Genomic DNA, 26,907 nt, shown 5'->3' on the forward strand with positions numbered 1-26,907 from the left:
GTTGTCCCAAGCAGACAGACAAGTGAGACATCAGATCTCTGCTTCGTTATGACCAGAGGTAACATGGCAACGGGAATCTGATACTCATTCTATTGATCATGGAGCAGGATAGAGACCGTATAATGACTTGAATTATATTCAGCCAACATGCAAGGGAGAAGAAGAGAAATAGTCAGGGCTATAAAGTGTATGATCCATCCATACATTCGGATGAGCATAAAAATGAAACAAACAACAAATAGGCCTGTGTTCATAGCTTTATATTGAAATGCAGAATAATGCAACCTACACTAGTACAATGTTCCACACGTTCAGTAATGTTGGATGAAGGAAGGTACATTTTGGCATGTTATGGATGAGACAAGGTTTGCCTGACATTTAAAGCGAAGGGAGCTTTGAGCAAAAAAAACATACATTATGATCATTAATCTGTAACACAGTCCGTAATTATTGTAGGCAACATTATTAATTAGTACAGTTACAGCGGAGAGAAGAAGTACAAAAGAATAAACAAAAAAAACTCATCATCAGAATGCTTTTTATGTACAACCCAGTGCCTTACGGAACAGCCTCTTTGTTCTCAGTACATTGCACAAGCCTTACTTCTTCCACTGACATCAACACAGACTTAAGCAAGCTTAGCCGAATTCCATACGTTATAAATATGAATATTAAGGTGCAAAGACCGCTCCTCCCACCACAAACCCGCACACAGACTGTCAGTAGAGAGTAGGACCTTCCCCAATATGGACACAGCTCTACCAGGGAGCGTTCAGATAGAAATATATTATGTAGAGCAAACATGTAAATCATGGAACATGGAATCATGTCTGCTCTGCTCATGACATCCAGCAACGTGCCCCAGACTCCTTTAGGGAGAACGCCAGCTTGACCGCCAACGACCTCTGACCTTTGATGAGCCCCAACAGTTATGTCTCTGTCTGACTCAGTCTCCCACATAAGAGTGCACACATAAGCACACAGCCTGTGACTGATGACCAGACGACATGCCATTTCGCCATTTCTCCCCCTCTCAGGAGTGTAGGTAGGTAGGTGGCTGGCTGTGATGTGTGTATGTGTCTATGTCTACATTGGGAGAGTGGAGTCAGAGTGTGCATAGGGTGCCTGTAACGTCTGTGTGTGTTTATGTCTATGTCGGGAGAGTGGGGTCACTGACTAGGTCTGGGGGGGGGGGGCGTGTCATGGAGCGAAAATAACACGGCATAAAACATAACCTGGACCGATGAGGTCATGAGGGGTCATCTAGGAACCCCAGAGGAGCAGCTGGTCTCAGAGTGGAGGAGTGATGAGCTGCGTCCAACATGTGCCATTTCAGACACAGCCATGGAGGGAGGAGTGTATGGGGTGGGGTCTGAGCCAAGGGAGGGCCGCACCCATATCTCTATATCTGCAGCTCCAGCCTCGGAGCTCCCATGCTTTGAGCCCAGCCTGTCCCGGCCCAGAAAGCGCATTTTGAGGACTGCGTCAGGACCACCAGGACATCGCCTACTAGTGGCCTCCGTCTGCTACTGCACCACCGACCGGACAGACCCCAGGCTGTTGCTAATATATCTACTGTTATGCTGTACATTATGTTCACCTTAACCCTTCACATCAAGGCTTCGTCAATAAGATCCTCTTCCTCCTCATATACCTCCAACCTCCGCACACTATACAGCGCCCACTTTTCATACACTAAACTCACACTCCGAGCTAAACTCACACTCCGAGCTTCACAGGTTCACCGCACACTCAGAACCATCGTCAGTCATACAAACATGCACACACAAACATGCACACACTCACATGCACACACTCACATTCGGCTAAATGTTCACCCACACTGACACGCGCATACATACACTCCGGTGTGCTCAGTCTTCACAGATGCACGTCTATACAGAAGCACGTTCGTGATCATACATGTATAGAAAAGAATGGCGTCGTAGAGCGGAAATGAGAAGAAGGAAGAGGTTAGCACTCGTAGTACTTAGATTACAGTTGGAGTTGTTTGTGCAAGCAGTCTAGAGAGGACAGTAAAACGGATTGTATTTCCCAGGTCTGGATTGGAAGGACAGTCCAGGTAGCTCTCTAGAAAGCTCCTTCCTTACCTGTTAAATATCAGTAGTATAAACACTAACGTTGAAACCTCTCTTTTCTTTTTTTAATTAAGTACTTTGTTTCGTTTTGGGGGCAGTGGTACCTTTGAGCTTAGTCCTTTTTTTAAAAACCGTTTGGTTTGCTCCAGTCCAGTGAGTGGGTGGTACCTCTGACTAGGAGAAGGAGGGGGGAGGCCGGGAGTGGGACAGGGGGAGGTTTGGGAGCAGGGCGGGGAGAAGGATACAGTCTGTGGTCGAGGAGGAGTGTCTCAAGTTAGGTGGTCTCCTTGCCCTGTGCTCCCGTCGCGGTCTTGATGGAGGTTAAGGTTCTGTTGAACCAGGTCTTCTTAGCAGCCTGGACCTCGTTGAGAGCCAGACCCAGGGTGTGCTCCAAGTCCTGCGGGGGGGAGAAACATAACGGGAAGAGGTTAGGCAATGGGCTGGAGCTGCAGGGCTAGCCTGGTGTAAGGAAACAGGAGATTAAAACTAGAATGAATGAAAACGTGTATTATTTATTTTATTTTATTTAACCAGGAAGGGCTCATTGAGATTTAAAATCTATTTTTCAAGAGCGTCCTGGCCAAGATAGGCAGCACCAAGTCATTACAAAAATTACAGACAGACAACATGAAAAACGACAAGTAGTAAAAACCATTGAATTCACAAGAGTATAACCAAATCAAAAACAGCAAATTAAAAACATTGACAGGTCAGGGAATCAGCCTCAAAATCCTTCATCAGTGATTTAAAAACACCAATCGGGACAAGTTCTTCCAGTTTAAAAGTATTTTGTAAGGCGTTCCAAGACGATGGCGCAGAGTACATAAAAGCCCTTTTACCAAATTCAGTTCGGACATTTGGAACAGTTAGCAGGATAAAGTCCAGCGAACGAAGAGAGTACCCACCACATTTCTGAACAATAAAAATGCCCAAATAAAGAGGTAGTAAACCCAAAATGTCTTTGTAAATAAAAGTATACCAGTGACTGAGCCTACGAGTGACTAGAGAAGGCCAGCCAACCCTGGTATACAAAGTGCAGTGGTGCGTAAGGGTTTTGCAGTTTAAAATAAATCTCAAAGTGCCATGGTAAAGGGTGTCAATTGATCTCAAACACTGAGCGGAAGCATTCATATATAAAATATCCCCATAGTCTAGTGAAGGCATAAATGTAGCTGATACTAGCCTCCTTCTGGCTTCAAAAGAAAAACAGGCCTTATTCCTAAAATAAAATCCCAATTTCAGCTTAAATTTTTTTGTAAGTTGTTGAATATGCAATTTAAAAGAGAGGCCGTCATCAATTAGAATTCCAAGATATTTATATGAGGTTACAACCTCAATCTCCTTGCCCTGACAGGTAGTAATAGGTGAAAGGTTCAGAGGTCTATTTCTTGCATTAGAAAACACCATTAGTTTAGTTTTTTCAGTATTGAGGATAAGCTTCAATTGACACAAGGTATGTTGAACAGTATACAAAGCAGTTTGCAAGTTCTGGAAAGCTTTTGTAAGAGATGAGGCACAACAGTATCATCATCAGTATTGCCTCAAATTCCCTTCAGTAATGAAATCATGAATTGTTAGGATTTAAATGAACTGATGGAGGATCTCAGCTGAGTTTAGTCTACGTGGGTAGCTACAGTGTGGATGACAACAATTTAAGCAGAAGTATCGGGGTAATTTTGAAGTGAGCCTCGTACCTGTATCTTGCACTCTGCCTCCACCAGCTGTAGTTTGGTCTGGGCCAGTTCCAGCTCCATCTCTCTGAGCTGGTTCTTCAGCGCCTCCTTCTCCTCGTCCGTCTCCTCCTCACTGCCCTCCTTCATCTTCCTCACTGCCTTCAGACGACCCTCCTTGTTGAACAGGATGGAGCACTTTTCACAGCCTTCGACTTTCAGCTGTAGGGGAGAGACCACATCGAGCGGGATCAGGGGTTAAAACATGGCTACACCACAGAGGCAAGTCACTTCTCCCAGCCTTCTACCTTCACCTGTACAGGGGAGAGACCAGGACACCGGTTATACCAGACAGGCACAGCTTACACCACGAGACTTCTAAGCCTATCCCGTGTTATACCACAACAATATACCACGCAAATCACAGCATCTAAGGGCAGGCGCAGTTTACAAAACTACATCACTGGGGGCTTCCTCACTTTCCAGCTAGCTCACACGGGTATCTCCCTCCCATTCCCCCTGTCATTTTCCCCCAGTGTGTGGTGTGTTGTCTGAGTAAGTACAGGCTGCTGCAATAGTAATGAGCAATGTGGCCGTGAGGAAGGTAGCAGGGTGATAAGAGGAGGCAGGCTGAGGGTCTCTCCTTTACGGGAGATATAGTCCTCCGCAGTTTCAAGAGCCCTCTCATCCTCCTCCTCACCCCACCACCTCGCCTAGCCTGGAAATGAGAAGCTGTATACCAACTCCATGATCATCCAATATCACAATCCAGAGTCCTAAGGTACAGGGAAACAGAGAAGTGGGCTATTCTGTCTGTGTTATCAAAAGGGAATAGAAATGGATTATTTGTCCTCCTAATCTCCTAATCCTCATATAGGACTACTGACGTTTGAATATTAGGCTATAATTATGCATGCTGATAGTATACATTTTACATTCCATGATACATTAAGATCACTTTATTGGTCAATTGAACACAAGGTCCGAAATTCGACTTCCGCTTTTAACCCGGTCCATTTGAAATACACGCATATACACTACCAGTCAGAGGTTGGGACACACTTACTCATTCAAGGGTTTTTCTTTACTTTTACTATTTTCTACATTGTAGAATAATAGTAAAGACATCAAAACTGTGAAATGACACATGGAATCATGTATTAAACAAAAAAAGTGTTTAACAAATCAAAATATATTTTAATATTCGAGATTCTTCAAAGTAGCCTTTTATTTTGATTTTAATTTTGATTTAACCTTTATTTAACTAGGCAAGTCAGTTAGGAACAAATTATTATTTACAATGACAGCCTACACCGGCCAAACCCGGACAACGCTGGGCCAATTGTGCACCGCCCTATGGGACCCCCAATCACGGCCGGTTGTGATACAGCCTGGATTCAAAACCAGGGTGTCTGTAGTGACGCCTCTCGCACTGAGATGCAGTGCCTTAGGCTGCTGCACCACTTGGGAGCCTTGATGACAGCTTTGCACACTCTTGGCATTCTCTCAACCAGCTTCATGAGGTAGTCAACTGGAATGCATTTCAATTAACAGGTGAGCCTTGTTAAAAGTTAATGTGTGGAATTTCTTTCCTTCTTAATGCGTTTGAGCCAATCAGTTGTGTTGTGACAAGGTCGAGGTGGTATACAGAGGATAGCTCTATTTGGTAAAAGACCAAGTCCATATTATGGCAAGAACAGCTCAAATAAGCAAAGAGAAACGACAGTCCATCATTACTTTAAGACATGAAGGTCAGTCAACCCGGGAAATTTCAAGAACTTTGAAAGTTTCTTCAAGTGCAGTCGCAAAAACCATCAAGGGCTATGATGAAACTGGCTCTCATGAGGACCGCCACAGGAAAGGAAGACCCAGAGTTACCTCTGCAGCAGAGGACAAGTTCATTAGAGTTAACTGCACCTCAGATAGCAGCCAAAATAAATGCTTCACAGAGTTCAAGTAACAGACACATCTCAACATCAACTGTTCAGAGGAGACTGCGTGAATCAGGCCTTTATGGTCGAATTGCTGCAAAGAAACCACTACTAAATCAAATCAAATCTTATTGGTCACATACACATATTTAGAAGATGTTATTGCGGGTGTAGCAAAATTCTTGTGTTCCTAGCTCCAACAGTTCAGTAGTATCTAACAATTCACAACAATACACACAAATCTAAAGTAAAAGAATGGAATTAAGAAATATATAAATATTTGGACGAGCAATGTCGAAGTGGCATTGGCTAATATACAGTAGAATAGAATACAGTATATACATATGAAATGAGTAAAGGAGTACAGTATGTAAACATTATTAAAGTGACTAGTGTTCCATTATTAAAGTGACCAGTGATTCCATGTCTATGTACATGGGGCAGCAGCCTCTAAGGTGCAGGGTGGAGTAACCGGGTGGAAGCCAGCTAGTGATGGCTATTTAACAGTCTGATGGCCTTGAGATAGAAGCTGTTTTTCAGTCTCTCGGTCCCAGCTTTGATGCACCTGTACTGACCTCGCCTTCTGGATGGTAGTGGGGTGACAGGCCATGGCTCGGGTGGTTGACGTTCTTGATTATCTTTTTGTGAGGGCCTCCTGAGGTTGAAGAGGCGCTGTTGCGCCTTCTTCACCACACTGTCTGTGTGGGTAGACTATTTCAGATTTTCAGTGATGTGTACGCCGAGGAACTTAAAGCTTTTCACCTTCTCTACTACGGTCCCGTCGATGTGTATAGGGGCATACTCTCTCTCCTGAAGTCCAACGATCAACTCCTTTTTTTTGTTGACGTTGAGGGAGAGGTTATTGTGAAGTGAGTGCTACGGGGCGATAGTCATTTAGTTCAGTTACCTTTGCTTTCTTGGGTACAGGAACAATGGTGGACATCTTGAAGTAAGTGGGGACAGCAGACTGGGATAGGGAGAGATTTAATATGTCCGTAAACAGCCCACAGTCCGTGGGGGTGGGCCGCATCGGTGACACTGTGTTATGCGCAAAGCGGACGAAAAAGGTGTTTAGCTTGTCCGGAAGCAAGACGTCGGTGTTCGTGATGTGGCTGGTTTTCCCTTTGTAATCCGTGATTGTCTGTAGACCCTGCCATGTACGTCTCGTGTCTGAGCCGCTGAATTGTGACTCCACTTTGTCTCTGTACCTGACGTTTTGCCTGTTTGATTGCCTTACGGAGCGAATAACTACACTGTTTGTATTCAACCATATTCCCAATCACCTTGCTATGGTTAAATGCGGTGGTTCGCACTTTCATTTTTGCACGAATGCTGCTGTCTATCAACGGGTTCTGGTTTGGGTAGGTTTTAATAGTCACAGTGGGAACAACATCCCCTATACACTTCCTGGTGAACTCAGTCACTGTGTCCGTGTATATATCAATGTTATTCTCCGAGGCTACCCGTTACATATCCCAGTCCGGGTGATCAAAACAATCTTGAAGCATGGATTCCGATAGGTCAGACAGGCATTGAATAGGCCTTCTTGTTTGAGTTTCTGCCTATAGGAAGGGAGGAGCAAAATGGAGTTGTGATCTGATTTGTGATCTGATTTGCCGAAGGGAGAGCGGGGGAGTGCCTTGTAAGCAATCCTGGAAGGGGGAGTAGCAGTGATCAAGTGTTTTTTGCAGCGCGAGTACTACAGTCAATGTGTTGATCGAACTTCGGTAACGTTTTCCTCAAATTTGCTTTGGTAAAATCCCCAGCTACAATAAATGCTCCTCAGGATGTGCTAAGCGGAAGGAAAATAAATGAAAAAGGAGAACTACACTCACACGCACAGCCACACAAAGAAAGCGTGCACATTTGAAAACAGCGCTATGTCACGTGATTGAGCAGTCTGTCATGTGATTGTGTGATGTCCTGTGACATGGTCTCACCCGGATCTTCTCCAGCTCTCCCTTGTTGGCTGTCTGCTGTTTCTCCAGACGCTCACTGAGCTGGGAGCAGATCTACAGGGGTCAACATAGAGGTCAAAGGTCAAGAGGTTAGAACACAGGGTGAATCTCAAACACCTTTCCATGAATCCTCCCTCATCTGTATGTGAGTGTAATCCCAGGCAGGCTGTGGCTCTATCCTCTTACAGTTAAGTGTATTAACTCAACTCAACTACACAACACAACTCCTGTCATTAGAGGATTACCTAACCATCCGGCCGGCCCTACTCTGCACCGGGGGAGTATTCGTTAGGCCCCACACGGAAGAAAACTGACTGAAACAGGGAGGGACTACCTGGACTTGTCTAATAACAAACAACTCATTGTCCATTGGAAAATGTCTGGCTACGGTGTGCCCTTATGAATACAACCCACCCCATGCGTCCACCTTACCGCAGGGAGGTGGACGCAGTGAGATCGATGGGAAATTAACCATCCTAACTGGAACATTTGATCAATTTGATCACCCCCCTTTCACCCAAGAAATCCCATCTATCCCACTCCGCCCTCCCTGTCACCGCGGCAACACCACACACATCTTAATTTAGAGAAAGCCTGATTCATCGCCACGGCTATGGTTAAAATAGGTTGCCGGAGCGATTAGGCAACACTAAAAACAGAAATTCATTACCCTGCATAAGCTACAGTAATTAACAAACAATGTGTTATGAATGATCCCAATCAGAGAGAAGAGAGACAGAGACACGGTGTCTCAGTCACTTAGAGTGTCGTGGTTATTTGGAGGGCAGGGTCTCTGGGATTATTAAGGCTTTGTTGTGGGCAGGTTATAAATGGTTTAGATCATTAAGGCAAGACCCTTGCCTCCGCCAGACAGACTCGCTAACTACCCTGCGCCAACGAGGGTTTTTCAGGCTTTGGTCCAGCTCAGTACGAACACACCCAATGCAAGGGCTTCGATTGTGGAATCAGGTGTGTTAGTACTGGGCTAGAACAAAAGCCTGCACCTCTTCCCCTGCTCTACTTGTTCCCAACCTGCCAGAGCAAAATTGTTTTGTTACGGTCTAATGCTGTGTAAAATGCTTACGTTGAATAATACCACAGCTGTCCAGTGCCCTCTTTTACATACCGCACGGATGAGTGATACATTACTGCCTCTTTATTTGTAGGGCACTATTAACCTAGCCAGGGGGAAAATGTTGTTTCCTCTGTTCAGGCTTTAAAGATCGTATCACTCCTCTATCATAGGCTGTGAGAACTGTTCTTGTTTGTACTGTTCTAAGAAAGTGGAGCCTATTACCTCATCTATTTTGTAAGCGTACCTCCCCCTACGAGAGGTAACCAGCTCTTTGTGAAGAATAAGTATATAAAGACTGTGTAAAATAATCAAGTTCCTCCCCGGTATATCCGGAGAGTTAAATTCCTTGCAATTGCTTGAATAAACATTGATAAACTGGAAAATTAGCTCTGCCTGATCCTTGGAACGAGTTTTTCCTCAACACACCTGTCTGTCTCAGTCTGTCAGCCTGCTATTCCTGATGTGTGTAATCTCCAGCCTACTGCTGGTCCCAGATCAGTTCACAGGAACCTATTACCACACTCTACCATACATCACACTGTTAGGAGGCATATTAAAACGGCCTCTCAGCACCGCAATGGGGACCAGAGAGAAACTATTTTTAAAGAACCACATCCCCTCACCGTTTTTCTGCTTTCTGATCCGAAGAGATGCTTTCAACTGGCACATCGCAGCCGGCGGAGAAGCTACCATCAATTTGATCATTTTCTGTCATTTTCTATTTCCTATTCATATTTTTAGATTCCTGTCAAAAGGTAGCTACATCTGTTTTTAAAATAGTGACACTATTTCTGTTGGCCCTCCGTACCTTTTATGCCCTCAGTGTTGTGTAATCTAGCTTTGGTTATGTCAACTGAAGTTCGTGTTGAGGAATTAAACATATGGATAGGATGAGTTTTACTCAACGATTTATATATCAACTAGAGGACTGTGTTGAAGCCACCGTGCAGCCATCTTGGCATTCCCCCATCATTGTAAAACCTATTTTGGAAGACATGCATTTATTAATGTCTATATTAGTTTTTGCCACATGTAGTCTATTACATACACCTTACATACTTTTAAATGATCTTATGTGAGCTAAGCATAAACATTTAACACGTATAAACATTTTCCTTAAATAGTATCAGCAATTCAAGGTTTATATAGGTCTTCTGACTAAGATGAAGATCAGATCAAATTCTATGACTAATTTATGCAGAAATCCAATTAATTCCAAAGGGTTCACATTTTTTCCTGCCACTGTAGATAATTGGTTTTACTGATTACAAAATAAACTGTGGATAAGTGGATAACAGAAGGGGACTGCTCAACTCAGTCCAGGTCCATCGAATTTCTTCAATCAGAGCGTCTAGATAATAGAATAACCTGCCAACCAGTGTGAGAGTGTGCAGTACCTTGGCTAGCATCAAGGCAAACCTGAAGAAAAAAAAACCCTCAGAATTGTTGAACACACATTTGTTTACATCCCTGTTAGTGAGCATTTCTCTTCTGCCAAGATAATCCATCCACCTTACATGTGTGGCATATCAAGAAGCTGATTAAACCGCATGATCATTACACAGGTGCACCTTGTGCTGGGGACCTTTTTTTTTTTTAAAGCCGCTCTAAAATGTGCAGTTTTGTCACACAACACAATGCCACAAATGTCTCAAGTTTTGTGGGACCTTGAAATTGGCCTGCTGACTGCCGGAATGTCCACCAGAGGTGTTGCCAAAAAATTGAATGTTAATTTCTCTACCATAAGCCACCTCCAACATCGCTTTAGAGAATTTGGCAGCACGGCCGACCGGCCTCACAACCGCAGACCTCGTGTATGGCATTGTGTTGGCGAGCGGTTTGCTGATGTCAACGTTGTGAACAGTGTGCCCCATGGTGATGTGTACGACAGCGTGTTCGCACCGTCATTGAAGAGGAGTGGGACAACATTCCACTGGCAGCAATCAACAGCCTGATCAACTCTATGGGAAGGAGATGTGTCGTGCAGCTTGAGTCAAATGGTGGTTACACCAGATACTGACTGGTTTTCTGATACACACACATACCTTTTTTTAAGGTTTCTGTGACCAACAGATGCATATGTGTATTCCCAGTCATGTGAAATCCATAGATTAGGGCTTAATGCATTTATTTAAATTGACTGATTTCCTTATATGAACTGTAACTCAGTAAAATCGTTGAAATTGTTGCGTTTATATTTTTGTTCAATACATATGTATTAATAGTGTGTTATATTGTATTGATGTATTACTGTTTGTTCTCTGCCCAGATTAAAATTTGAATTTATTTAATTTAAATCAGGTGCAATGGCATGTTTTACATGGTCCCTGACAAATAAACTAATAAATAGGATGTTGCCATCAGAGGAGAAAATACAGAATGGAGAGAATACAGAATGGGGAAATTAAACCTACATATTTCTGTCAGGATCTAGGATCAATGGAGACACTCCAGTTTTTTAATCCTGTATCTCTTGACACATTCATGAAAATAGTCATGGCCTCGAAACCGTCAAGCTGCATACTGGAACCCCTTCCAACTAAACTACGGAAAGATCTACTTCCTGTGCTCGGCCCTCCTATGTTGAACATAATACATGGCTCCCTATCCACCGGATGAGTACCAAACTCACGAAAAGGTGGCAGTAATAAAGCCTCTCTTGAAAAAGCCCAACCTTGACCCGTAAAATGTTAAAAACTAAAAATCGGCCAATATTGAATCTCCCATTCCTCTCAAGAAATGTAGATAAAGCTGTTGCACAGCAACTCACTGCCTTCCCGAAGAGAAATAATGTATACGAAATGCTTCAGTCTGGTTTTAGACCCCATCATAGCACTGAGACTGCCCTCGTGATGTGGAAAATGAACTTTTAATGGCGTCAGACCAAGGCTCTGCATCTGTCCTTGTGCTCCTAGACCTTAGTGCTGCTTTTGACGCCATCGATCACCACATTATTTTGACGATTAGAAACCCTAATTGGTCTACATGGACAAGTTCTAGCCTGGTTGAGATCTTATCTGTTGGGAAGATATCAGTTCGTCTCTGTGGATGGTTTGTCCTCTGACAAATCAATTGTACGTTTCGGCGTTCCTCAAGGTTCTCTTTTAGGACCACTATTGTTTTCACTATATATTCTACCTCATGGTGATGTCATTCAGAAACACAATGTCAACTTTCACTGCTATGTGGACGACACACAACTATACACGTCGATGAAACATGTTGAAGCACCAAAATTGCCTACCCTGGAAGCCTGTGTTTCAGACATAAGGAAGTGGATGGCGGCAAATGTTTTACTTTTATACTCGGACAAAACAGAGATGCTAGTTCTAGGTCCCAAGAAACAAATTCATCTGACAATTAATCTTGATGGTTGTACAGTCGTCTCAAATAAAACTGTGAAAGATCTCGGCGTTACTCTGGACCCTGATCTTTCTTTTGACAAACATATCAATAATATTTCAAGGACAGCTTTTTCCCATCTTCGTAACATTGCAAAAATCTGAAACTTTTCAAAAATTATGCAGAAAAGCTAATCCATGATTTTGTCACTTCTAGATTAGACCACCGCAATGCTGTACTCTCCGGCTACCCGGATAAAGCACTAAATAAACTTCAGTTAGTGCTAAACACGGCTGCTAGAATCTTGACTAGAACCAAAACAATTTATCATATGTGCTATCCTCTCAACACTGGCTTCCTGTTAAGGCTAGGCCTGATTATTGCTAACCTAGAAAGCATTACGTGGGCTTGCTCCTACCCATCTCTCCGATTTGGTCCTGACGTACATATCTACACATACGCTACAGTCACAAGACGCAGGCCTCCTAATTGTCCCTGGAATTTCTAAGCAAACAGCTGGAGGCAGGGCTTTCTCTTAGAGAGCTCCATTTTTATGGAATGACCCTATTACAGGTGCTGAGTCAATGGCTTACTAGTGCTTTTCCATGCCGTCCCTAGGAGGGGTGCATCACTTGAGTGGGTTGAGTCACAGACGTGACCTTCCTGTCCGGTTTTGTGCCCCCTCGGGCTCGTACGTTGAAGGAGATCTTCGTGGGCTATACTCAGCCTTGTCTCAGGGTAGTAATTTGGTGGTCTGTTGATATCACTCTAGTGGTGTGGGGGCTGTGCTTTGGCAAAGTGGGTGGGGTTATATCCTGCCTGGTTGGCCCTATCCGGGGGTATCGAATGGAGCCACAGTGTCCGCTGACCCACCCCTGTCTCAGCCTCCAGTATCTATGGTGCAATAGTCAATGTGCCGGGGGCTAGGGTCAGTCTGTTATATTTGGTGTAATTGTCCTGTCTTATCTGGTGTCCTGTGTGAATTTAAGTATGCTCTCTCTAATATTCACTCTCTCCCTCCCCTCCCGGAGGACCTGAGCCCGAAGATCATGCCTCAGGACAAACTGGCCTGATGACTCCTGGCTGTCCCCAGTCCACCTGGTCGTGCTGCTACTCCAGTTTCAACTGCTCTGCCTGCAGCTATGAAACCCTGACCTGTTCACCGGACGAGCTACCTTGTTCCGGACCTGCTGTTTTCGACTCTCTCTCTCTACCGCACCTGCTGTCTCGACCTCTGAATGCTTGGCTACTCCCGAGGTACTGACCTGTTGCACCCTCTACAACCACTGTGATTATTATTTGACCCTGCTGGTCATCTATGAACATCTTGAAGAACGATCTGGCCTTAATGGCCATGTAACACCAGGCTGGGTTTCTGCATAGCACTTTGGGACATCTTCTGATGTAAAAAGGGCTTTATAAATACATTTGAATGAAATTTGATTAAATACAGAATGGAGAGAATACAATAGTCAACCGTACCTGTTTGTACTCTCCTATGATGGAACCGTTCTTCTTTATCTCAGACTCTGATTTGTCCAGCTCCCGTCTACACATCTCTTTCAGCTGTAGACAGACAGGCACACGCACGTCGACTTGATATCACATGCACAATGAATAACTTCACCTCTAACCTAGAATATAAGGACTTCGTCTCAGTCAGGACAGGGGTCAACTGTCCTTGGGCCTGTAAAGTGCGTACAGTAGTGACACACTCAAGGAGTAGTACACATACACACACACACACACACACACACACACACACACACACACGGAGTAGAAAAGATGTAGTCATCAAGAGGACGTCAGCAAAGGACAGTGGCAATGGCAGATGCCCCCTGAGACCGTTGTACACGTAAGTGAGAAATACAGTAGGCACTGTGCTAGACGATAAGTCATGTCCTTGGGAACACAGACCACAGCCACAGTACATGGGGGAGCCCACCATCCCCCTGTCTTAAAGAGACGGCCAAAAAGAGAGAAAGAACACTGCTTTCCCACCAAGGTGCGCGAGCAGAAAAGGAACCTGACGATGAACAAAAATATTCAGCAACTCTCCAGAGGACAATGGCAGTTCACTTCAAAATAATGACTTATCGATCAATCCAACACATTCAATTCCATTGTAGTGTCCTTCCAAGACAGCAATATTATTTTCAGACAGAGACAGCCAGCCAGATGAACAGACAAACGGACGAAGAGACAAACAGAGCCAGACCTGCGCAGACTCCTCCTCTAGTCGCCTCTTCTCGTCCTCCGAATCCACCAGCTTCTGTTTGGTCATCAACAGCTCCTTGTTCAGAGCGTCTGCTTTCTCCTCAGCCTGAGGGACAGTTGCACACATGGATACAGTGACAAGGTCAACTGACAATAGCTAATACCAAATGACAACAACAAACCTATCGGGAGTAAAAAATGGACTTGACAGCTAAATGGGTTTTGGATAACAGAAAACGTGCGAGCGCACCACACACACATGCACGCCCACGTTTACACACTCGCACAAGTCTAAGAAACGGAATTTTGGGATGATGCGTCCGCCTTACGTTGTCCAGGTCCTTGCGCAGGGCGATCTTGCTGCTGACCAGTTCATGGGCCAGGTCATCATTCTCCTGCTCCAGACGCATGTTAGCCTCCTGGAGACGACGGTTCTCCCTCTACAGGACAGGAGGAGAGGACAGAGGAGGAAAGTAGGAGTGGGTAGGTGAAGGAGAGCGTGAGAGGAACAAGAGGAAAGATTGGGAGAGGAGACGAGAGTGAGAGAGAGTGGAGAAAGGAAAGAGCGAGTGAGTGAGTGAGTGAGTGAGTGAGTGAGTGAGTGAGTGAGTGAAGGAGAAAGGAAAGAGGAGTGCGTGAGTGGAAAGAGTAGAGAATAGTGAGAGAGAGAAGACAGTAGCCTGTTGCCGGGCTGCACTATTGAAGATCCTCCGATCTTCTTCCTGTTTCTCTCAACTCGTGACATATATAATGTTTAACTACGCTTGTAAATAACAACCTTTGAGAATAAGCCTTGATTAAAAATTGACCTGGCTGCCGTACACAAACTCCCCTCCAGACATTCCTGGCATTACAACTATGTAATGGATAATGAGGCTGTGCACAAGTAGATGTTTGTGTGCACAGTCCACTTAAGAGACTAACTCAACTCCTTCACTCCAATGCTGTGTGACTCTACCGATAGCTACTTTGAGGACAAATGTACTTTCTATCCCTGTGATATGTGGCTGCCCCACCCAGCGATCTTCAGATGAATGCACCAACTGTAACCCGCTCTGGATAAGAGCGTCTGCTAAATGACTCAAGTGGAAACATGCATAGTACCTCGTATCTCTCAATGGGAGCTTCCTGCTGCTCCTGCTGCTCTCTCATGGTGTGGTACTCCTTCTCATACTTCTTCAGCTTCTTCTGACTGATCTGTAGAGACAGGGACTGTTACTGGACCACATCTACAGTAGGTCTCCAGTACACGACAAGGGGGTAAGGGTGAGGGCATCGGGAGTGTTGCGAGGGCTCCCCATAGCCTGGTTACAGCTCTAGGCAACAGGGTGTCTCTGATGGCAGTACTAGTCAGGTGTGTTCTGACCATAACAAGATAAATACTCGATTAGAGCCGACCCCATTTAGTCGACTGGTCGATTGTTTGGTCGACAGAGATTTCTTTAATTGATCAGCAGCCCCCCCCCACCTTATGATTACACCATGAAAATCATAATTTCATGGTGTACAAGACACCTGTCTGAGTGGACTAATACATTGTGGAAGCCGGGGGGATGGCAGCACATCACTAAGACATGTGCTACTGAAATTGTATATGGTTATATTACTTAAGAATGGTGCAACACTAATAAAAATTATATTTTATAACAAATGGGCTGTCCACGGTTCTGAAACAGTGCGCTGCTGAATTGGCACCTTTTCCTAGACCATGTTGCTACGTGCATAATAGCAAAGTTAACCAGCATATTGGTGTTGAGAACAATGCGGTGGAGGTAGCAGGAGAGTTAGGAGAGGAGAAAACAGCACTTGCCTTAATTGTCTAAGAAAAGTGAGGAGAGAGGAAACCGCAACTTAATTAGGTCTATAATCAATAGCCTAACTGTAAAATATGCCTGGCTTTATAAATCATCCATACACACTTTATTTTTTATTTTACCTTTATTTAACTAGGCAAGTCAGTTAAGAACAAATTCTTATTTTCAATGACGGCCTTGCCTTGTTCAGGGGCAGAACGACAGATGTTTACCTTGTCAGCTTGGGGATTCGATCTTGCAACCTTTCAGTTACTAGTCCAACGCTCTAACCACTAGGCTACCTGCCGCCACTACACACTACTGTTCAAAAGTTTGGGGTCACTTATAAATGTCCTTGTTTTTGAAAGAACATTTTTTGGCCATTAAAATAACATAAAATTGATCAGAAATACAGTGGAGACATATTGTAAATTACTATTGTAGCTGGAAACGGCAGATTTTTTATGGAATATCTACATAGGCCCATTATCAGCAACCATCACTCCTTTGTTCCAATGGCACGTTGGTCACTTGTATGTCTTAATTATTTCGACAAACAGTGTGCTTAAAGCATCAGACTAAATAGGAATTTACTGATAAAACAAACCTGCATATTTGTCAAGAACGAGTTACTCATTGGTTATGCTGCATGTACAGTACTTCAATAATAACCATGAACAACCATGCATCTGTCTGTGTGATTATCAACAGCTCTTTCAAAAGCCCAGCCTTTCACTTCCCTCCACTGCTGCCCTTGTACAAAGAGCAGCAGTTTCTCAAAGCACACTCAGCATGTTGTAATCAGCATGTAGGGGCATAAATACTGTATGCTCTTTCTCCAGCAGGCAGCTCGTTGTAAATGAGGTCTATTTAGCCGGCTGCGGTTTCCTCCGGCTACGACCCACAGTACAGAACCAGGTCTGTTGTGGAGGAGCAGGTCCATAATGGTCCCAGTGATGACTGCAGATTCAGCTATTCAGGATACACTGGCTTCACTACACTACTGACACACCTGCTATGCTATGAGTGCTTAGTAGCTACTGGTTACGTTCTAGAACAGCGCGGCCTACATGAGTTTGAATGCTAGCCTTTTGTATCTTCAAGTGAGAGTGGGTGAGTGTGTGAGTGAGAGAGAGAGAGTGTACATGCATACGTTGCACAGTGAGGTTGAGCCAGACCGGACCCAGTGTGAGAAAGTTAGAGTGTTGAGGGCAGGAAGTGCCCCATCTAGTCAGATCCCCAATCTGTCCCAGTCTGACAGCTGTTGTCAGAGCAACCATCCGAGCAGAAGAGAAACACTGGGTCGTGTCACTGACAACACAGCACATCTCTGCTGACTGAACAACAACAGAACAGAACTCTACTCACCGGGGTCACTGACACACCCTATGACATGGTGAGAGTATTGTCACTTACTCGATTCGACACAGCAGCCCCAGAAATGTCCATCAGGCTATTTTTACAGAATTGGGCCAAACAGCAGTTGAAACAACAGTGTAGTCCACGCCACTGTTTTGGTAAAAAGCTGAGGGATTGGGCTGGAGATAAGCAATCGCTCGCAAATTCATAGACAACGCTATGAATGTCGGGACTGACCAAAATGATAGTTTTAACCATGTTTTTGAGGCTATACGGTGTTTGTTTGTTTGTTTTGTTCACAAACATTGGAGTACAACAATCTTATATTGTGGGTTCTGATGGGGTACGTCAGTTAAACTCAGCTCATGAGGCATTTACAGGTTATATTCTTCAATAATCATTTATAAGTTCATTTATAAGTCCAAAAATGGATGTGACAACTGCTGATTGCCCCTTTAAAAGGCCAAAAATGTCAACCTACGCAGTCAGTGAGTGAGAGGGGGAAAGCAGTATGACCCCGGTGTGCCCTCTCTCCTCCGCTGTGTGTGTGTGTGTGTGTGTGTGTGTGTGTGTTTCACTGTGTATGCACTATGCAAAGTATGTGTGAGGGTGTGTACTGCCTGTAAACAGTGGCTGTGCTAAATACTGAGTGTGGTCACTATAGTAATAGGCCTCTCCCTCTTACTAAAGCCACAGCAGATCACTGGAAGAAAACAGCTGGTTTAGCTTGAGCTACGCAAACTCTCTCAAGCCTAAAGAATGGAATAATAGCACAGTCATATCTGGCTACCTGCTTCTGTAAAGTGGTTTGTACAGAGAGAAGTGTTGGGCAGAGCAGGGTGGTTTAGGCTGGTAGAGAGGGAGGAGAGGTCCCTGATCATGCCACCAGGCTCTGGACTGAACTCTGACAGAATTTGTGACACCCTGAGGGAGGGTGTGAGGGAGGGTGGGTGGGTATGGCTGTGTCTCTCACCAGGAGGACCTTGCCTGCTCCTTTTAGCCCTTAAGATCCTAATCCTGCTCTACGACTAACTTTCAGATGACCAGCCCTGGGTGTCCAGACCTGTCAAAAAGGTCAGAGTGCATGACCTTAGAGTGCATAGAGTGCATTACCTTAAGCCTGACCCCATGCCCTACCTTATAAAATATGTGACAAGAGAGGTTGACCTGTTCTAAAAGCCTGTCTGAATCAGGGTACAAGGACGCAGGTAATCTCCAACCTAGTGTACTGTAGGTGTTACGTAATGCAGTTTAGGATAAGCCAACCACTTTTGAGAAAAACGTTTTTAGATACAAATACAAATGTAAAGGGATAACAATCAATCTTCTTAAGCATAGACCAGAGTTACCTTCTAGGTCAGGACAGAGCACAGGTATGTCGTTAAGGATTAGCCGATACTTCTGATTATTATTTCAGATGTTTTTAGATGCAGTCTGTTTCCAAATATTTCGATACAAATCCATATAGGATGTAAAATACTTGTGACTGTCTTAGGTCAGGAGAGAGCTCAGGCCATAAGGTTATGAAGGTGTACTGTAGCTGTCAGTTTCTATTACAGCTCAACACTGCCTCTGACTGGTTATTTAAAATGCCAGAGGAAGTGTGGTATATTGTTCTTATGCACTACGCAATGTGGAGTGTCTGGACACAGCCCTTAGCCATTGTATATTGGACATATACCACAAAGCCCAGTGGTTCCTTATTGCTATTATAAACTGGTTACCAACGCAAACGATTGGTTAAAACCGAATTCCAGCCGGTGTCGATTCCACATTACCGCCAGCTAAATCTATGACGTTAAAATGGCTATTTACTCTACTCCATCTGACTGTGCAATCCATTGTCTCATCAGCCCAGCCAGGCAATTTATAAACTTGATCTCCACTATAAAAAGCATCTAGACATTATCTCACATTTCTTTTAGACTAATATTTAGTTTCCAACAGCAGAGATTTGTATAAACCTCGCTGTCTGTCTCCATTATTTCAATATTCAAATTGCTCTCCAGCTGTCCCATAGTAATGAACGTGTCGGGATGAGACAGACAGGCAGGCAGCTTCACCCAGCCAGTCGAAATCACGAATCAGCATCATTTTTTATGGCTATATACAAAGAACTATCAATAGAAAACAGGTCAAACGAAAGGAAATGCAGCTAGTTCGGTTTGAAGTGACTGTGTTCGCCGTGTTGTTGGCTAGCTCTTCTGAAGAACAGTGTCCTGACGAGAGAACACATGTTCTACCCCAGGCGAAATCGTGCATCATTAGCTCAATATTATGGATGTATTCAAATAAATGTCACTAGAAAACAGCTTAAACAAACGCAGCTACTCTGCTGTTATTCTGGCTACAATGTTTGACGTGATCTGTGATGTGCTGTGGCTTTTGTAAGAGGGAGAGAGATCTAATACTATAGTGACGTCATTTACGGTCACAACTTGTCGACTTGTTCACGTGCTGCTGTGCAGTTAGTTGCTAATGTTACTTTGCTACCTGCCAACTTCACGGTTTTTACTTTTTAATTACCGTTTTATATTTAAAATGTTTCCCCTCGCTCTACTTTTTTCATTAAATTTTTTCTCCCCGGACGCTTTATCTGGACATGGTTCTATAGGATCCTCCACCAGCCGAAGCTAAGTAGTAACATTAACATTATGCCTTCTAATTGCAGTCGCTGTACTCATAATATACAGGAGAACGATCGCCTTATGGTGAGGATAGCTGTGCTGCAAGCCCAGCTTCAGAAGCAATCGTTAGGCAAGGGTCATTTAAGTGTAGGAAAGGATGAAACAGTGTCTGTGCCACCAGTAAGTACAGATAGTAACGTTAGTATAAATCCCCCCGCACAGTCCCCGCAGCCGGACAACTTTCTCATGGCTTCTGGAGGGAAATGCTGTAGGAATGCTCAACTGGTGTCGCTCATTCAGCCGACAGAAACTTTCAACCGGTTCTCCCCATTAAGCAACGAGTCGGAGTCAGAGGCCGAGCCTTCTCTGGTCTCTCTTCCACCCGTTACGGCTGAGACGCCGAAGCCTCCCACCATTGGCTCTGACAAATTTAAAACCCTAGACATGGGCGACTCCATTACCCGCAGTATTAGACTTAATAAGAATCATCCAGCAATCATTACCAGGGGGCAGGGCTACCGACGTTAAGGCTAATCTGAAGATGGTGCTGGCTAAGGCTAAAACTGGCGAGTGTAGAGAGTATAGGGATATTGTTATCCACGTTGGCACCAATGATATTAGGATGAAACAGTCAGAGGTCACCAAGTGCAACATAGCTTCAGCGTGTAAATCAGCTAGAAAGATGTGTCGGCATCGAGTAATTGTCTCTGGCCCCCTCCCAGTTAGGGAGCTCTACAGCAGAGTCTCAAAACTCAATCGCTGGTTGAGTTGTGATAATTGGCCCTCTTTCTGGGACTCACCCACAAACAGGACCAAGCCTGTCCTGCTGAGGATTGACGGACTCCATCCTAGCTGGAGGGGTGCTCTCATCTTATTTATGAACATAGACAGGGCTCTAATTGCTCTAGCTACACAATGAGATAGGGTGCAGGCCAGGCAGCGGGCAGTTAGCCAGCCTGCCAGCTTAGTGGAGTCTGCCACTAGCACAGTCAGTGTAGTCAGCTATCCCCATTGAGACCATGTCTGTGCCTCGATCTAGGCTGGGCAAAACTAAACATGGTGGTGTTCGCTTTAGCAATCTCACCGGAATAAAGACCTCCTCCATTCCTGTCATCATTGAAAGAGATTGTGATATCTCACATCTCAAAATAGGGCAACTTAATGTTAGATCCCTCACTTCCAAGGCAGTTATAGTCAATGAACTAATCACTGATCATAATCTTGATGTGATTGGCCAGACTGAAACATGGCTTAAGCCTGATGAATTTACTGTGTTAAATGAGGCCTCTCCTCCTGGCTACACTAGTGACCATATCCCCCGCGCATCCCGCAAAGGCGGAGGTGTTGCTAACATTTACGATACCAAATTTCAATTTAAAAAAGAAAGTACTGACTGAGTTTTCATCTTTTGAGCTTCTAGTCATGAAATCTATGCAGCCTACTCAATCACTTTTTACAGAATGCTGTATACGACGTCCTGGGCCATATACAGCATTTCTCACTGAGTTCCCTGAATTCCTATCGGACCTTGTAGTCATGGCAGATAATAATCACATTGTTGGTGACTTTAATATTCACATGGAAAAGTCCACAGACCCACTCCAAAAGGCTTTTGGAGCCATCATCGACTCAGTGGGTTTTGTCCAACATGTCTCCGGACCTACTCACTGCCACAGTCATACTCTGGACCTAGTTTTGTCCCTTGGAATAAATATTGTAGATCTTAAATGTTTTTCCTCATAATCCTGAATTAGTGGACATCCATTTTATTACGCTTGCAATCGCAACAAATAATCTTCTCAGACCACAACCAGGGATTATCAAAAGTCGTGCTATAAATTCTCGGACAACCCAAAGATTCCTAGATACCCTTCTAGACTCCCTCCACCTACCCAAGGACGTCAGAGTACAACAATCGGTTAACCACCTAACCGAGGAACTCAATTTAACCTTGTGTAATACCCTAGAAACAGTCGCACCCCTAAAAAACAAAAAACATTTGTCATAAGAAACTAGCTCCTTGGTATACAGAAAATACCAGAGCCCTGAAGCAAGCTTCCAGAAAATCAGAATGGAAATGGCGCTACACCAAACTGGAAGTCTTCCGATTAGCTTGGAAAGACGGTACCGTGCAGTATCAAAGTGCCCTCACCGCTGCGCAATCATCCTATTTTTCACACTTAATTGAGGAGAATAAGAACAATCCAACATTTATTTTTGATACTGTCACAAAGCTAACTAAAAAGCAGCATTCCCCAAGAGGAAGGCTTTCACTTCAGCAGTGATAAATTCATGAATTTCTTGTTTTATTATAATAATTTTTTTTTTTCACCTTTATTTATCCAGGTAGGCCAGTTGAGAACAAGTTCCCTTTTTACAAATGCGACCTGGCCAAGATAAAGCAAAGCAGTGCGACACAAACAACACAGAGTTACACTTGGAATAAACAAACGTACAGTCAATAACACAATAGAAAAGTCTATATACAGTGTGTGCAAATGGCGTGAGGAGGTAAGGCAATAAATAGGCCATAGTAGTGAAGTACTTACAATTTAGCAATTAAACACTGGAGTGATAGATGCAGGTAGGTGCAGAAGAAGAATGTGCAAGTAGAGCAAAAACATTTTTTTAAACAATATGGGGATGAGGTAGTTGGGTGGGCTATTTACAGATGGGTTATGTACAGGTGCAATGACCTGTGAGCTGCTCTGACAGCTGATGTTTAACGTAAGTGAGGGAGATATGAGTCTCCAGCTTCAGTGATTTTTGCAATTCGTTCCAGTCATTGGCAGCGGAGAACTGGAAGGAAAGGCAGCCAAAGGAGGTGTTGGCTTTGGGGATGACCAGTGAAATATACCTGCTGTAGCGCGTGCTACGGGTGGGTGCTGCTATAGTGACCAGTGAGCTGAGATAAGGCGGGGCTTTACCTAGCAAAGACTTATACAGTTGAAGTCGGAAGTTTACATACACCTTAGCCAAACAGATTTAAACTCAGTTTTCACAATTCCTGACATTTAATCCGAGTAAAAATTCTCTGTCTTAGGTCAGTTAGGATCACCACTTCATTTTAAGAATGTGAAATGTCAGAATAATAGTAGAGAGAATTATTTATTTCAGCTTTTATTTCTTTCATCACATTCCCAGTGGGTCAGAAGTTTACATACACTCAATTATTATTTGGTAGCATTGCTTTTCAATTGTTTAACTTGGGTCAAACGTTTCGGGTAGCCTTCCACAAGCTTCCCACAATAAGTTGGGTGAATTTTGGCCCATTTCTCCTGACCTAGCTGGTGTAACTGAGTCAGGTTTGTTTGCCTCCTTGCTCGCACACGATTTTTGAGTTTTGCCCACAAATTTTCTATAGGATTGAGGTCAGGGCTTTGTGATGGCCACTCCAATACCTTGACTTTGTTGTCCTTAAGCCATTTTGCCACAAATTTGGAAGTATGCATAGGGTCGTTGTCCATTTGGAAGACCCATTTGCGACCAAGCTTTAACTTCCTGACTGATGTCTTGAGATATTGATTCAATATATCCACATAATTTTCCACACTCATGATGCCATCTATTTTGTGAAGTGCACCAGTCCCTCCTGCAGCAAAGCACCCCCAACATGATGCTGCCACACCCGTGCTTCACGGTTGGGATGGTGTTCTTCAGCTTGCAAGCCTCCCCCTTTTCCCTCAAAACATAACAATGGTCATTATGGCCAAACAGTTCTATTTTTTTTCTTCAAAAGACCAGAGGACATTTCTCCAAAAAGTACAATCTTTGTCCCCATGTGCAGTTGCAAACCGTAGTCTGGGGTTTTTATGTCGGTTTTGGAGCAGTGGCTTCTTCCTTGCTGAGCGGCCTTTCAGGTTATGTCGATATAGGACTCGTTTTACTGTGGATATAGGTACTTTTGTACCTGTTTCCTCCAGCATCTTCACAAGGTCCTTTGCTGTTGTTCTGGGATTGATTTGCACTTTTCGCAACAAAGTATGTTCATCTCTAGGAGACAGAACGCGTCTAGTTCCTGAGCAGTATGACGGCTGCATGGTCCCATGGTGTTTATACTTGCGTACTATTGTTTGTACAGATGAACGTAGCACCTTCAGGTGTTTGGAAATTGCTCTCAAGGATGAACCAGACTTGTGGTCTACTATTTTCTTTGAGGTTTTGGCTGATTTCTTTTGATTTTCCCATTATGTCAAGCAAAGGAGGAACTGAGTTTGAAGGTAGGCCTTGAAATACATCCACAGGTACAACTCCATACAGGGCGCAGTGGTGGGTAGTATATGGGGCTTTGGTAACAAAACGGATGGCACTGTGATAGACTGCATCCAATTTGCTGAGTAGAGTGTTGGAGGCTATTTTGTAAATGACATCGCCAAAGTCAAGGATCGGCAGGATAGTCAGTTTTACGAGGGTATGTTTGGCAGCATGAGTGAAGCTCGTCTGGAGGTTTGTTAACACAGTGTCTAAAGAAGGGCCAGAAGTATACAGAATGGTGTCGTCTGCGTAGAGGTGAATCAGAGAATCACCAGCAGTAAGAGCAACATCATTGATATACAGTGATCCCTCGCCACTTCGCGGATTTTCATAATGCATTTTTTTATTTTTTTTGGTGCATTGTGCTCTGCATTCTGATTCGCTAAAAACTCACTCCCGCTTCTTGTATCAAAACATGCTACGAATTGTGCTATCATTTTGTCGTCTCGTGCAGTTATGTGTACGTACATAAAACAGCTTGGCAAATTTACATTAAGTTGGCCAAATTATCTTGTAATTTCGAACATCTCCTAAACCCATAATGTCGACGAAACGGCCTACACGTGAGTCACTGTATTTGTATACATGTAATAGTTGCTAATTGTAAAAAAAAAAAAAGTTTTCTATTTCGCGGATTTCACTTATCGCGGGTCATTTTCGGAACGTAACCCCCGCGATAAACGAGGGATTACTGTATACAGAGAAAAGAGTCTGCCCGAGAATTGAACCCTGTGGCACCCCCATAGAAACTGCCAGAGGTCCGGACAACAGGCCCTCTGACTTGACACATTGAACTCTGTCTGATAAGTAGTTGGTTAACCAGGCGAGGCAGTCATTTGAGAAACCAAGGTTGTTGAGTCTGCCGATAAGAATGCGGTGATTGACAGAGTCGAAAGCCTTGGCCAGGTCGATGAATACGACTGCACAGTATTGTCTTTTATCGATGGCGGTTATGATATCGTTTAGGACCTTGAGCGTGACAAATCGTTTAGGACCTTGAGCTTTGACGAAAAGATCATGACCATTAGAAAGCTAATTACGGACTCCTCATTAGATCTGCGTATTACTCCAAAGCTCAGTTGTCCTGAGTCTATACAACACTGCCAGGACCTAGGATCAAGGCAAACACTCAAGTTTTTTAATACTATATCGCTTGACACATTGATGAAAATAGTCATGCCTCTAAACCTTCAAGCTGCATACTGGACCCTATTCCAACTAAACTACTGAAAGAGTTGCTTCCTGTGCTTGGCCCTCCTATGTTGAACATAATAAATGGCTTCCTATCCACCGGATGTGTACCAAACTCACTAAAAGTGGCAGTAATAAAGCCTCTCTAGAAAAAGCCAAACCTTGACCCAGAAAATATGAAAAACTATAGGCCTATATGGAATCGCCCATTCCTCTGAACATGTTCTGAAAAAGCTGTTGCACAGCAACTCACTGCCTTTCTGAAGACAAACAATGTATATGAAACGCTTCAGTCTGGTTTTAGACCCGATCATAGCACTGAGACTGCACTCGTGAAGGTGGTAAAACATTTTAATGGCGTCAGAGCAAGGCTCTGCATCTGTCCTCGTGCTCCTAGACCTTAGTGCTGCTTTTGATACCATCGATCACTACTTTCTTTTGGACAGATTGGAAACCCAAATTGGTCAACACGGACAAGTTCTGGCCTGGTTTAGATCTTATCTGTCGGAAAGATATCAGTTTGTCTCTGTGGATGGTTTGTCCTCTGACAAATCAACTGTAAATGTCGGTGTTCCTCAAGGTTCCGTTTTAGAACCACTATTGTTTTCACTATATATTTTACCTCTTGGTGATGTCATTCGGAAACATAAAAACTTTCACTGCTATGCAGACGATACACAGCTGTACATTTCGATGAAACATGGTGAAGCCCCAAAATTGCCTCCCTGGAAGCCTGTGTTTTAGACATAAGGAAGTGGATGGTGGCAAATTTTTACTTTTAAACTCGTACAAAACAGAGAAGCTAGTTCTAGGTCCCAAGAAACAAAGAGCCCTGCTGTTGGATCTGACAATTAATCTTGATCGTTGTACAGTCGTCTCAAATAAAACTGAAGGAACTCGGCGTTACTCTGGACTCTGATCTCTCTATTGACAAACATATCAAGACTGTTTCAAGGACAGCTTTTTTTTCCCATCTACGTAACATTGCAAAAATTATGCAGAAAAATGTATCCATGCTTTTGTCACTTTTAGATGAGACTACTGCAATGCTCTACTTTCCAGCTACCCGGTTAAAGAACTAAAACTTCAGTTAGTGCTAAACACGTCTGCTAGAATCTTGACTAGAACCAAAAAATGTGATCATATTACTCCAGTGCTAGCCTCTGCTGCTGGCTTCCTGTTAAGGTTAGGGCTGATTTCAAGGTTTTACTACTAACCTACAAAGCATTACATGGGCTTGCTCCTACCTATCTTTCCAATTTGGTCCTGCCGTACATATCTACACATACGCTATTATTTATTTAACCTTTATTTAACCAGGAAGGGCTCATTGAGATTTAAAATCTCTTTTTCAAGAGCGTCCTGGCCAAGATAGGCAGCACCAAGTCATT

At 43.8% G+C, this 26,907-nt stretch overlaps 1 protein-coding gene across 6 annotated transcripts in view; it reads right to left on the reverse strand.

Moving 5' to 3' along the window:
• Nucleotides 1–244: 244 nt before the first annotated feature.
• Nucleotides 245–26,907, reverse strand: part of LOC139543630 (rab GTPase-activating protein 1) — a 138,200-nt gene continuing 111,537 nt past the window's right edge. For all 6 annotated transcript variants that reach the window (XM_071349908.1, XM_071349907.1, XM_071349910.1 and 3 more), the window contains 7 exons: nucleotides 15,397–15,489; nucleotides 14,622–14,732; nucleotides 14,294–14,398; nucleotides 13,558–13,641; nucleotides 7,641–7,712; nucleotides 3,794–3,991; nucleotides 245–2,496 (listed from right to left, as the gene is read on the reverse strand). In XM_071349908.1, the coding sequence (XP_071206009.1) occupies nucleotides 2,374–2,496; nucleotides 3,794–3,991; nucleotides 7,641–7,712; nucleotides 13,558–13,641; nucleotides 14,294–14,398; nucleotides 14,622–14,732; nucleotides 15,397–15,489 (786 nt within the window). In that variant the 3' untranslated portion in view covers nucleotides 245–2,373. The remainder of the gene's footprint in view (nucleotides 2,497–3,793; nucleotides 3,992–7,640; nucleotides 7,713–13,557; nucleotides 13,642–14,293; nucleotides 14,399–14,621; nucleotides 14,733–15,396; nucleotides 15,490–26,907) is intronic.

The sequence above is a fragment of the Salvelinus alpinus genome, chromosome 18 (genome assembly GCF_045679555.1).
Source record: "Salvelinus alpinus chromosome 18, SLU_Salpinus.1, whole genome shotgun sequence".
In the NCBI taxonomy this organism is placed as follows: domain Eukaryota; kingdom Metazoa; phylum Chordata; class Actinopteri; order Salmoniformes; family Salmonidae; genus Salvelinus; species Salvelinus alpinus.